The sequence below is a fragment of the Capricornis sumatraensis genome, chromosome 9 (assembly GCF_032405125.1).
Source record: "Capricornis sumatraensis isolate serow.1 chromosome 9, serow.2, whole genome shotgun sequence".
NCBI classification, from domain to species: domain Eukaryota; kingdom Metazoa; phylum Chordata; class Mammalia; order Artiodactyla; family Bovidae; genus Capricornis; species Capricornis sumatraensis.
In genome coordinates, this window is record NC_091077.1 from 16,001,146 (window position 1) to 16,014,603 (window position 13,458).

General features: G+C 43.6%; 2 protein-coding genes across 2 annotated transcripts; one reads left to right on the forward strand and one right to left on the reverse strand.

Annotated features, from left to right (window-relative positions):
- Positions 1–2,011: 2,011 nt before the first annotated feature.
- LOC138086544 (RNA-binding protein with serine-rich domain 1-like) lies at positions 2,012–4,260 on the forward strand. The gene is made up of 3 exons (XM_068981372.1): positions 2,012–2,823; positions 3,744–3,748; positions 4,187–4,260. The coding sequence occupies exons 1-3, from the start codon at positions 2,012–2,014 to the stop codon at positions 4,258–4,260; spliced, it is 891 nt and encodes a 296-aa protein (XP_068837473.1).
- A 7,611-nt stretch (positions 4,261–11,871) lies between these two features.
- Positions 11,872–12,851, reverse strand: LOC138086175 (methyl-CpG-binding domain protein 3-like 2B). The gene is made up of 2 exons (XM_068980985.1): positions 12,783–12,851; positions 11,872–12,459 (listed from the first exon to the last, which is right to left on the reverse strand). Exons 1-2 carry the CDS (start codon positions 12,849–12,851, stop codon positions 11,872–11,874), a joined length of 657 nt encoding a protein of 218 aa, XP_068837086.1.
- Between the last annotated feature and the right edge of the window lie 607 nt (positions 12,852–13,458).

Sequence of the window (13,458 nt, forward strand, 5' to 3'; positions counted from 1 at the left end):
CATTGACCAGATTTCCAAGTCAGTCTCTTCTGGTGAGTTTGGAATCCATATTGATGTCCATCTATATACTTTTGCCTTTTGTACAATCTTTTTAATTAAGCAAATAGTAGCTTCTTAAACTGTTACATTACTGCAAGTTATTTCTTTGGTGTTAGTATTAAGAAATATTCAAGGTTTTGTATAGGTTTGTGTATGAAGCTTTCTTGGGGTAATTAGCCAGATTTTTAAAAAATCACTGTGAAGTAGAGGTAGTATTTGCCTGGGATCTGTTTAAATAGTTCTCTCTGGAAAAAGTTTTACCCATAAGTTTATTTTTCTTGGTTTTTATTTTTCTTTCTTTCTTTTTAAATTCAGCTCTCTGATTGCTGCTCCATCCAAGAGTTTCTGATTCATCACATCTGGGAGCAAGGCCTGAGACTCTCCATTTCTAGTAAGTCACCAGGTACTGCTGGTGCTCTAAGGACACACGCTGAGAGCCACTGGTCCTCCTGCTCACAGTCTAAGGACGTACTCTGAGAACCACTGGTCTAGCTTGTCCCTGGTGGGGTGGAGAAGCTTTCTGAGACTTGATGGGAGGGTCCTTGCTATAGGCAGAGGCCTAGGATGACCCCATAGCAAGAATGGGTTCATACTGCCCCAGATTCTGCCATATTGAGTTTCAGATTTCTTTCTCTTCCTATTAATAGTGCTTATAATGTGGGCTGAGGAGGCAGTGCTCTCATGAAAGGAAATAAGATTGCTTTCTGAACTAGCTGAGCTATAAAGACTAGACCGTCCCATTTGTAAGCTGGAAGAAGAATGTTCCAGGCTATCTATCTGATACATCAGTACAGTCTGCTCTTCCTGGTTTATTTTCCCCTGTGGTGGCCCTGAGCTGCAAGGAAGTCAGTAAAAATTGGACATCCATGGGCCCTGGTGACAAGGAGGGGAGGTGCAAGGACTTGGGGTAAGGATTATGACTGTGACTTGCCTATATCACTCACAGCAAGGTCAAGGTGACTTTTAAAAGTTATTTTACAGAGTCCTACTTTACTTTTTTGTTTGATTTCTCTACCTGATATCCTCTGAAACTATGTCTAACTTTATCTCATTTATCTTCCAAATTAATCCATTACCTTTGTTTATATTGATGTTCCTATAATTCTCTGTTTAATGTCCACTGCTTCCCAGATGTTGCTAGTTGTAGAGAACCCGCCCGCCAATGCAGGAGGCGTAAGAGACACCAGTTCAATCCCTGGGTCCGGAAGATCCCCTGGAGCGGGTCATGGCAATCCACTCCAGTAGTCTTGCCTGGAAAATTTCACGGACAGAGGAGCCTGGCGGGCTACAGTCCATAGGGTTGCAAAGAGTTGGACACTACTGAAGCGACTTAGCACACAGGCAACGTCTACTGAACTGCAGGCAGATTCTTTACCGTTTGAGCCCCCAGGGAAGCTTAATTTGTACATCTAACGCTGTCTAAAAAAATCTGGAACCTGCTTTGTTGTTGGGATAAAATAAGCTAGTACATCACTGGCTCTTGTATTTCCGGGAATATTTAGTAAACAATAAAATGTTTCTTAAAAAATTCAGCTCTCTGAATCATCAAGTTAAACCGCTATGGCTGGTCGCTCAGTCGTGTCCGACTCTTTGCGACCCCATGGACTGTGGCCCGACTGGCTCCTCTGTCCATGGGATTCTCCAGGCAAGAATACTGGAGTGGATTGCCATTCCCTTCTCCAGAGGATCTTCTCGACCAAGGGATCGAACCCGGGTCTCCTGCATTGCAGACAGATTCTTTACCGTCTGAGCTACAGGATTGCCCTTCCGCAATATCTTCATCAATAACTGTCATTATTTTTTTCTTTCTTACTTCTCTTCCTCCATATCTCCTCTTTCTCTGCCTCTGTGATGGCCTTATTGATGATCACAACATGATGATCACAACATTCTATAGTACTTCACACTGTAGGAAACAGCCTTTAATCTATTAACCCCTTTCTCTCCTGAGGCTGAAAAGCGCGGAGGCAAGATGACTCCGTCTCCCATCCCACTCAAAGAGCGCTCTGACGAGCAGTCCGCGGATCGCTGTAAAGATACAGGCGCTGCCCAGCAGTCCGGCGAGAAGGACCGCGGCAGGGATAAAGCTCGGAAGCGGCGCAGGGCCTCGGGCGGTAGCAGCAGCTCGGGGGCTCGGTCCCGCGCGGGCTCCAGCCGCGGCTCCAGCTCGCCCTCAGCATCCGGACGCTCCGGACGCTCCAGTGGGTCCCGCAGCTCCAGCTCCAGCTCCAGCAGCTCCCACGGCTCTCCGAGGCCTTGGCGCCCCCGAGACCACAGGCGGCGGTCCGGTTCCAAACCCAAACCACCCAGACGAGATGAGAAGGAAAAGAGAAGGCGCAGCCCCGCTCCTAAGCCCACCAAAGTGCACGTCGAGAGGCTCACCCGGAAGGTGACCAAGGAGCACATCCGGGAGATATTCTCCATCTTCGGCAGAGTTAGAGAGATCGACCTGCGCAGAGAAAGGATGCGCGCGCATCCGTCTCAAGGCCACGCCTACGTGGAGTTCGAGAATCCGGAAGAGGCTGAGAAAGCGCTCAGGCACATGGACGGAGGGCAAATTGACGGCCAGCAGATCACGGCCAGAGCCGTGCTGGCCTCCTGGCCCCAGCCACCCCCTAGGCGACTGAGCCCTCTCCGGAGAATGCTGCCACCACCCTCCACGTGGCGCAGGCTGAGGAGGAGCAGGTCGCGTTCCCCTTGGGGCAGGTCCCCTGAGCGCCAGCGACCCCGCTCCCCCCGCCGCCCCCGCCACTGGAGCGGCTCCAGCTCCAGGTCCTTTCGAAGGTGAGGGCAGCAGTTGACACGTGTCACGGAGCAGCAGAGCTCCGGCTGCAGGAGTGTTGCTGGTTTGGGGTTGTGCTTGTAAAAGTGCCCTCTAGTGTTCTGGCTGGAAAACTTCCAAGTTTCTATAGTTCCTGGGAATCATGTAGCTGGCAAAGCCAGCAGGGATGAGCAGAGGGCTTCAGACGGACGGACAGCCCCGGCCTGGGAGCACGTTTTTCCAAGTCCCAGACGACCTGGGCCGATTCGGTGGCCTGGTCCTGCCCTAACCTGTCGGCCGGCAGAGTCCAGCAGTTATGCCATCCCTGTTAGCCTGGCCCTGCACCCCTGTTTGGGTCCTCTTCTGACCTCTAGGGTCAAGTACCCCCATGCTATGTGCCACACACACACACACACACACACACACACACCCTCCCTTTCTCTGAAATTGGTAAGTTTCAAGCCAGCTCTGCTGGGTCATCACAGAACCACCCCTACCCAGGGCAGTAATGTGCTATTTCTTGCCCTGCAGGTTACCTTAGCAATGTGTACATTGCTTTTTTGGCTTTTATTGTATAGTCAGGACTATTCATTTTCTGTTTTGGGTTTTGTAACTTTGTAGCTTTTTAGATAATGTTGTAGTTGTTCTTTGTTGTGTAAAGTAATTGCTTTGGATGAACCAAGGATTAGAGTTTAAAAAAAAACTTTTATCAGGATTCAAATGAATTGGGGCGATGACTTTGTTCAGTGAAATTCTGAATTATGGATCTTAGTCCACAACTTGGCATGTAATAGGTGCTCTGTAAACATGAGGATCAAGTGATTTTCGTTCCAAACTGAGGAATATTGGGTGTTGAAAGGGGTGGCAGGGCAACAGGATTAAGATATTTTTATTTTCTCCCTCTAAAAACACCCTCTGAAACAGAAATGATGGATTTTAAAAGAAAGTGTGCACTGATTAGCTTTACGTTTTAAGTAGATTTTTATGATTAAAGTCTTAAATGGATTAAGAGAGAAAGGATGTGAAGTCATAGTGACAGTTGACTGCAGTCTCCCACCGAAGAGGTGATAAGATTGTATAACTGGAGTTGAGTGACTTTCTGAGAAAACTTTAGAAAGTATATTTGGAGTTCGAATACTTTTTTCAACAAAATATATCTTGAGCCCCTTCTAAGGGCAAAGGAGTAAGTATATATGTCAGGGTAAATCACTACAGTCCACGTTACTCTTCCTTTCATTGGGTATCCAGCTTAGTGAGAGAATTAACATACAATGAAGAGATGAGAATGCACATACAGTTCAGAATTGGAAAACTAAAAGAGAAAATGCGATATTTGATGACTGGGTCTGGAAAGCTCACTCTGTTCAAATAATGTTTTACAGGAAGATGAAAAGTACTCAGGATTGATTCAAGGGCAGCGGGAGCTGAGAGGCCATGGCAGCATTGCCAGATCACAGTGAAAGTGCTCCTAGAGGTATTTTCCTGGGGCAACACAGGTTCTTACCACAGGGCTGGGACATGTCCAGTCTGCATTCATCTCTGAGATCTCTCTCATCTCCCTCAGCTATAGGAAATCTGACTGAAGCAACCCAGTCTGATGGAGAAAACCGAGAAATCAATTGCTTTGAAAAGGCAAAAGAGAGAAGCTGAACAAACTAATAAACTCTTTATTGCTGTTTTGAACTTTGAAACCGCAGAAGAAAGTCTGAGGAACTGTTACCAGCAGCGGGGAGAACTTAGAGACTGTGTGGTCCTGAGGGATCCTTCCAGCCAAAGATCGAGACAGTGTGGTTTTGTCACCTTTTCTTCCATGACCGAGGTGGATGAAATGCCCAGCGGACCCCATTCCATTGACGGCATAGTGCTTGAACCCAAACGTGTCCCAAAAGCAGCATCTGGACAGTGGGGTGTTCTTTGGACACTGAAGAAACTGTTTGTTGGTATTCTACAAGATACTAAGGAACATCATCTTAGAGATTACTTTGAGAAATATGGAAAAATGGTACCATTGAAATCATTACTGATAGGCAGTCTGGCAAGAAAAGAGGCTTTGGATTTGTGACTTTTGATGACCTTGATTCTGTGGACAAGACTGTGTTGCCAAAAAACCATACCATCAATGGTCATCATGCAAAAGTCGCAAAGGCTTTGTTGACATGGGAAATGCAGCAAGTCCAGGGTTCTAGAAGTGGAGGAGGAGGCTGCTTTGGATTGGGGGTTTATCCTGGTGGTGGTAGTGATTTGGGACTAGCATCAGGATGAGAAAATAACTTCTGGGGAGGATCTGATGCATATGGAAATGGTCCTAGGTTTAGGGGTGCTTATCATGGGGCTGGAAAAGGGAGAGACAGAGGGTCTGTCTGGTGGTGAAAGTCCCGCATCTGGCAACCGTGATTGAGGCTGCAGAGGTGGTCATGGCAACAATGGAGGAGGAAATTGTAGAAGTGGAATTAACAATGACTTTGGAAATTATCAGCAACAATCTAATTACAGTCAATGAGGAATGGAAACTTTGGTAGCAACTTGAGGGCTCAATATGGTGAAGGAAACTCTGGTCCAGGAGGCAGTGAGGATGTGGGGGTTGGGAGGGTGAAGCCAAAACTGAGCTTCTTCCTGTTTGCCTGGGGCTTCACTGTCTAAATAGTGGAGGATGAGAGCCCAGAGGTAACTGGGCAGCTTCAGGTTATGAGTAAACATGCAGTGATATGGCAGAAGACACCAGAGCAGGTGCAGAGAGCCATTTGTGACTGAACTGAATTATTTAAAAACATTGCCTTCCTGCAGAGGAAAAACTGTACGAAAGTGCCTTTGAGGCAGTTTCTTAGCTTAACTTTTTTTCTAGTGATCTTTGTCAGAGTGTAGAAATGTCACTTTTTTGATAATGTTAAATTTGTTTAATATTAAACATTTTGTTAAATGTTTGTAAATTGTTAACATTTCTTTGTAAAATGTTAAATTTTAAAAAACCTTTTACAAGATTTTTCTCAGTTTTTGAAAAGCTATTAGAAGAATGCTGTAATGAAGCATATTAATAACCTTATTCCGTAAATTTTAGCGTGTAGAATTATTATATGGAGCAGTTGTACATTTTTGACTTAATAAAATAATTCTAAAGGAAAAAAGCACTTGTGGTTTGTCCTCTTTCACTTATACTCTTTTGCACTTTTAATTTTTATCTTTTTTAACAATTTTTTTCTAATTTCATGAGATATCATTGGCATACAGTACTATATACAGTTTACTTTTGATGGAAGAGTTACAGAATTCTATTATTCCAGGTAATTTTTAAAGTTTAAAATTGCTGCTACTGTATATGTTTGAAATGTATGTGACATCTATATCATGAAATGATTACCACAGTGATTTTAGTTAACATAATACTGGAGGGGGTAGCCATGCCCTCCTCCTGGGGAATCTTCCTGACCCAGGGATCAAACCCCTGTCTCCCATATTGCAGGCAGATTCTTTATCATCTGAACCACCAGGGAAGCTCTTTATTTAATGTTCATCATCTCAAAATGTTTTTTTTTAAGGTTTTTTTTTTTTTTTTTGGTGTGATGAGAGCCTTAGTATTTACTCTCTGAGCATATTTCTTCAGCACTGTAGTGAACAGCAACATTAACTGCAGTCATCATTTACTCATTACCCCTTTTGCCTCTTTTTTTTAAAGCTGAGAATTTGTACCTTTCAGCAACCTTTCTCCTATTTCTCCTCCCATGCATTCTCTGCTTCGGTAAACCAGATATGGTTTCTTTTGCTATGGGTTCATTTTGAGTATTTGGGTTCTTTCTTTTTTTAGATTTTTTTAAATTGAAGTATGTGCTTTTTCTTAGTCTCTCAGTCATGTCTGACTCTTTGTGACCCCATGGACTAAAGCCTGCCAGACTCCTGTATTCATGGGGAATTCTCCAGGCAAGAACACTGGAGTTGGGTTGCCGTTTCCTTCTCCAGGGGATCTTCCCAACCCAGGGATCAAACCCAAGTCTCCCGCATTGCTGGCAGATTCTTTACCATCTGAGCCACTGGAGAAGCCGTTTTGAAGTACAGTTGATGAATAATTTGTATAAGTCGCAGATAATACAGTAGAGTGATTCACAGTTTTAAAAGTTACACTCTATAAAAAGTATTGGTCATAGTCCCTGTTGGGACAATAGATTCTTGTAGCTTATTTTATACATTAAAATTGTAACTGCTCACTGCTCAAAAATCAATAAAGAGGCACAGTTGGCGGAAGGGAAAGTTTGCTTTATTTTGGATGCCAGCACCTGGGTTCAGGGGACAGGGGCAGGATGGACACCTATCCAAAGGCTGATCAGCCCAGATAGCTGGCTCATTATTATTTCTGGGTGTGTTCTTGAGGATGTGTCTGGAACAGATCAGCATTTGATTCTATAGACTAAGTGAAGTGACCCACTCTCCTCAGTGTAGGTGGGTGTTATTCAATCTGCTGAGGGCCACATGGAAAAGAAGGTGAAGGAAGGTGAATCCACTCTCTCTTCCTGAGTGGGAATGTCCGTCTTTTCCTTCCCTTGGACTCAGAGCTCCTGGTTCTCAGGCCTTCGGACTTGGATTGAAATTTACCACTGACTTTTAAAAGATATTTACTTATTTAGTTAATGGTCTGTGTCAAGTTTTAGTCTTAGTTGTGGGATGCGGGATCTTTTGTTGGGGCACACAGACCCTCTAGTTGTGGTTCAGGGGCTTATTTGCTTCGCAACATGTGGGATCTTAGTTCCCCGACTAGGGGTTCATTCTACATCCCCTGCATTTTGAGGCAGATTCGTAACCACTGGGCCACCAGGGAAGTCCCAGCCCTGACTCTTCTGCTTCTCCAGGTTGCAAATAGCAGATTATGGGATTTCTCACTGTTATAACCATGTGGTGAATCCCCTAAATACCTCTCCTCTTCTGTAGACTTTATGTCCTATTGATTCCATTTCTCTAGAGAACCTTGACTGATACACATTAATAAAGTTCCAAGAAGGTGCACCTGGAGGAACTTTTCCAATGCCTAAGAGCCTCCCTCACAGACAATCCCCCCCCTCCTCCAGGCAGCCCAAATACATGAACACACACTAAAACATTTAAAAATGAATACACACATGCTGAAACTAACTCTAATACATACACTCTCTCTCTACTTCTATATGACAAGTTATGAATTCTTTGCTCTACTTATTAACTCTTTCCTCTCATGAGGATTAAATCAAACAGAGGCAGTGAATCTGTTTAGTTTATTTCTGGATCACAGGTTTTATACCATCGCTTTGCACATAGTAGATTCTTTGCAAATAGGGTGACCAGAGAATTTTTCTCTCCAAGCTGGAGCACACTGGGGAATAAAGAGGGTAGTGTTAATTCAGCAGGACAGGGCAACAGAATAAATATCTGCTGAAGACAAAAATGAAGACCTGCCCTGTTGGAGTACGTGATTAGATTTGCATTTAAAACAGATCATCAGATTACAATGATGACCTATATGGGAGAAGAACCTAAAAAAGAGTGGATATGTGTACATGTATAACTGATTTGGTTTGGTGTACAGCAGAAAGTAACACAAAATTGTATACCAACTATACTCCAGTAAATTTTTTAAAAATGGATTCATTTTTTTGGTCAGCAGAAAGAAACATTCACACACAAAACAGATCACAGTGATGAGAACAAACACTTACTGTGTGTAGAGCACGGGGAACCCTGCTCCGTGTTCTGTGGGAGCCTGGCTGGAGGGAGTTTGGGGGAGAATAGAGACATGTATATGTATGGCTTCATCCCTTTGCTATGCACCTTAACTATCACAACATTGTTAATCGACAATACAAAATAAAGTTTAAAACATAAAAAAAATGAAGAGAAGTGAACACAAACACATTGGCATAATAAACCTTGTGATGTGGTTATTGGGGGTAGGGGAAGAGCTTATGGTGGGGGAGAGTTCAGAAAAAAAATAAAATAACTGATTCACTTTGTTGTACTGCAGAAAGTAACACATACACAAAACAGGTGATAGTGATTAGAATCTAATGATTGGATTATAAGAAGAAAGGAGTTAGAATCTAAGCTGTCACTGCTAATTTATTGCAGTTTGTCATTCAAACAATGACATCTTTGCATACATGTAGTTAAGTGAATGGATTTTCAGTATTTAAAGTTCAGTGTTTGGATAGTTTATTATATAAACTGGTCTGGATTTGGCGCTGAATGATGACCTTCGTCTTTCTGTATCTGTCTCATGTGGGCTTCAGAATGTCCCAGAATCCCCTTCTCAGCGAGTGGTGCTGTACATCCCTGGAAACTTCTTAGAAATGAAAATTCTCCATCCCCTCTCCAGACCTTAGGATAAAATAATTTAACAGAACCTATATTAACCTAAGGCTTCCCCGGTGGCTCAGTGCTAAAGAATTCACCTGCAATGCAGGAGATGCAAGTTCAATCCCTGGCTTGGGAAGATCCTCTGGAGGAGGGCATGGCAACTCACTCCAGTGTCCTTGCCTGGAAAATCCCATGGACAGAGGAGCCTGGTGGGCTACAGTCCGTAGGGTCACAAAGAGGTGGACACAACTGAAGTGACTGAGCACGCATGCATGCATATTATCCTAAGATAAAATAACATAAGAAGAGGAATGAATTTAGTTCCTGTTAACTGGATGTGGGGAGTAAAATTATTATTATCTTGGAATACTGAGTAGAGGGTGAGTGAGTCTCCCCATCCCCTCCATATTTAATAATAGATAAAATATAATAAATAAAATTAAAATTTAAAAACTGAATATGCTTATATAAAATTCAAAAGTTTAATTCTTTTAACTTTTTCATTTTTTAAACAATGTTGTGATAGTTTAAGGTGCACAGCAGAGGAAATCAGCCATACATACACATGTATCCTTTCTTGTGGGAGGGCTTCCTAGGGGCTTTGAGAAGATTCCCTGGAGAAGGGAATAACAGCCACTCTAGTATTCTTGCATGGAGAATCCCATAGATAGAGGAGGCTGGCAGGCTACAGTCCATGGGATCGCAGAGTCAGACAGGACTAAGTAACTAACACACTCACACACACCCACTTCTTGTGGGGGGGTAAATTATGTCCAGGTATAGATATAGGTGTGAGGGGGGAAGGTCTCATCCTGACCATTCTCCATGCTTACCCTTAAATGTAATGCTCCCAGGTGGCCCCAAACCCAGACAGCCCTCCCTACATGGTGACCTCACACAGCTCCATTTCCCAGACCCCAGGACTGGCAGATAAGAACCAGGCATAAATGTGGCTCCACCTCCTGTTCCCTAAAGGGTCAGGTGCCTCATTCCTATTGGATCAGAAAGGGTCATGTGACACCTCAGTCCCAGGACAAAAAGGGGTTGGAATATGCAGATTAGTTCACACTGATGAGTTGGAATCTGCCTTAGTGCGTCTGGGGAGGCTTCAGACCCACATCAAAGCTCTGGGCTCTAGGAGGGACTTATTACTAAGTTAAATCCAGAGCCTGTTGTCAGGAGGCATAACCGCTCACCTCTATTCACTGTTTTCCTGTTTCCCGGTTACTCTTTGTGTGGTTTTGTCCCTTCAGTTGTGTCTGACTCTTTATGACCCCATCGACAGTAGTTTGCCAGGCTCCTCTGTCTGTGGAATTCTCCAGGCAAGAATACTAGAGTCGGTTGCCATTCCTCCCTCCAGGGGATCTTCTGGATCCAGGGATTGAACCGGGGTCTCTTGTATTGCAGGCAGATTATTTATGATCTGAGCCACATCAGCCTTCCATCTCCACCACTGATAAAACAACTTTATCAAAATTGTACAAGGAAGTTCAGAAAAGGTCATTCTCTTCCTTCCTGATACTGTCCCCCGGGACTTCTGTAGCATGACACCTTTATTCCACCTTCTATGGGTTCAGTGGAAATAATTATGATGTTTATTGAATGAAGTGTTTATAAGTAAAAATGAATCGTTTATTGAATAAGCAATGATGTCATTCTTGACTGCTTACAAATGGTGATGTGCATAACCCTGTGGGGTGGACAAATTTCAGGGACTCTGGACTGATTTCTAGGTCAGGGCAACAAGCTTGCTGGCAAGTCATTTTCAGAAGAAAATGTTTCCAAAGAATGTATTCCTTCTTAAGAATCAAAGGTCAAAAATGATTTTTCAAAATACCCACTTAGGATTTCCATTGGTTAAAATCCACCTGCCAATTCAGAGGACAGGAGTTCGATCCCTGGTCTGGGAAGATTTCATATGCTATGAAGCAACTAAGCCCCAGGACCAGAACCATAGAAATCGTGCGTCTAGAGCCCATGCTCTGCAACAAGAGAAGTCACTGGAATGAGAAACCCATGCACTGCAACCAGAGAGTGGCCCCTGCTCTCCACAACTAGAGAAAGCCGACTGGCAGCAGTGGAAAACCCAGTGCCCCAGAACAGCTAAAAAGAAAATAAACAAATAAATAACATTTTTAAAAAATCACGTTCTTGTAAAAAATACCCACTTAAGATTTAGGTAACAGACAAGGATGCAATATATAGCATAAGTACTAATTGATTTACATTAAAATGTCTTCTGTCTGATTTAACATTTGGCACGAGAATGACAAAAAGAGGAGGCAACTTATGTTAAAACAAGAAGTAAAAGCCAGCTTAATAAGATTTTATAGCATTAATTTTTAATATTAGAAAATAACCTCTTTAGAATAGATTATTTCTTGTTTAAGTGTAATTAACACAAGAAAATATTATAACTAAAAACACTAAATAATTCCCCAGGCTAGATTACCTCTGTAGAATTCAGTAAAGAAATTCTGACATACAGAAATTGAGGTGTACAAAGATATGCAAAAATATTTTCTCTTGTCACATGAAAGCCAATCTCTCCCATTAAAAAAAAATTTACACTTTTCGTTTTTGTCCACCAAGACTTTAATAGAGTACAAAGTTAATGTAACAAAGCATCATAGTCCAGAAACAGGATTGACAGTAAAAGCGGCAAGTAGGTTGCCCCCCACACCCACCATGAACCACTTCCCAGGGACCACACCACTCAACTTTCTCAGGATAATCGTCTCCTATTTTTCCTTCAGTTCTCAGGAACATTTTTTCTGGCTCCTGGTTCTCTTTGCCTCCCTGGCAAGCCTGTCTGCCTTCAAGGCCATAGTCAATCTCTCCCTTGCTCGCTTCACTTTCCGAGACTGCCGGCGAATATCTGCATCTTTTACTGGTCGTCTGCAGAGGGCGTGTGGGAGAAAGAGCCCCAACCTTGGGTTGAGCTCTGCCCCATCTGAAGACTGGGCAAGGATGGGCTCAGGGCTAGTGTGCAGAGACCAGGCACCAGCACCGCCCAGGGATTCACCGGCATCACGCTGGACAATGATCCCGGAAACGTTTGCGCTGTCCATGGTACTGAAAGGTTCTCCTTCAGGGCTGTAGGCTTGGAGTCCCTGCAGTCTCCGGAATGCAAAGACTTGCTGGGGCTTTTCCAGGGTCTCCTCGCACCGACGTCTTCTGACCACATTGTCAGGATGCGAGGTTATCCTTGTGACTGGCTTCTGGAAAATGCAGCTGGTCAGCCTCAGAGGAAGTAAACATCTGTCACGACGCCTCTGCTTGGCTTTGACTAAAATCTCCCGTCTTTTCTTCTCCAGCTCTTCAGGCATCATATTTCTTTTGAGCCTCTTTGAAAACAAAGAGATGTAAATTTTGAATGAAATGGAGGATGAAACAACTGCAAGTCATAGGGAATGTTCTTAGCACATATGGATAACTCCCTGAAGAAATGGGGGTCTCAAATTCCTCTGGGCATCACATTTATTCAGAAGGTTGATAGAACTCAGATTTCTGGATGTCAATGCAAGAAAGTCTGGGGTGGGGACAAGAAATTGCATTTCTAAGCATTCCCAACTGCTGCTAATGCTGCTAGTACAGACACCATACTGAATCCTGGGACATTAAGCAGATAGGAGTCAAGGACAGAAAACTGCAGGTCGTCATCCAGTACCAATTCCAGATTTTCATCCTTAGAGGATCTTTTCCTCTTCCCATCTCTGTCACAGTCAATCACACACATGCTGGTGTCCTTGAATGCAACATCCCCTGGACAAAGAGATCACAGGGCTCTTTGACTACCAAGACATTAAACTTTTGGATATATCTTTTTCACTTTAAGACACACAGTCACCTGGTTTTTATTTTCCTTTAGTGCCTCATCTCCAATGAGATCAAGTGCCTCTCAACCCTCAGATACTTAGCTCTCAAACCCAAGTCCCGTCTTCACTCAAATATTCTCCTGCTCATAAAGTAACTTAGAAAAGACATATCCTCTTCATCAGTTCAGTCACTCAGTCATGTCCGATACTCCATGACCCCATGAACTGCAGCGCACTAGGCTTCCCTGTCCGTCACCAACTTTTGGAGCTTGCTCAAATTCAAGTCCATCGAGTGGGTGATGCCATCCAACCATCTCATTCTCTGCCGTCCCCTTCTCCTCATGCGTCAGTCTTTCCAAGCATCAGGGTCTTTTCATAAAGTTCCTTTTTTCCCCACCATAGACAGTCCTTCTTACCCCCTTCCTCCCCTCCGCCTACTGCTTTCTCCCCTATTTCACTTAATGATCAATGCTCTTAGGAGTTGGTCCTGCTGTCACATCTGTTCTACATCTACACCTTCTTCCAGGC

Bases quoted from the DNA above. Each gene is read 5' to 3' on its own strand.
- LOC138086544 (XM_068981372.1), top strand. From the start codon at position 2,012: ATGACTCCGTCTCCCATCCCACTCAAAGAGCGCTCTGACGAGCAGTCC.
- LOC138086175 (XM_068980985.1), bottom strand. From the start codon at position 12,851: ATGTGTGTGATTGACTGTGACAGAGATGGGAAGAGGAAAAGATCCTCT. The intron at 12,460-12,782 runs GTACTGGATGAC...TTGTTTTCAAAG, and splicing joins AGGATGAAAATCTGGAATTG to AGGCTCAAAAGAAATATGAT.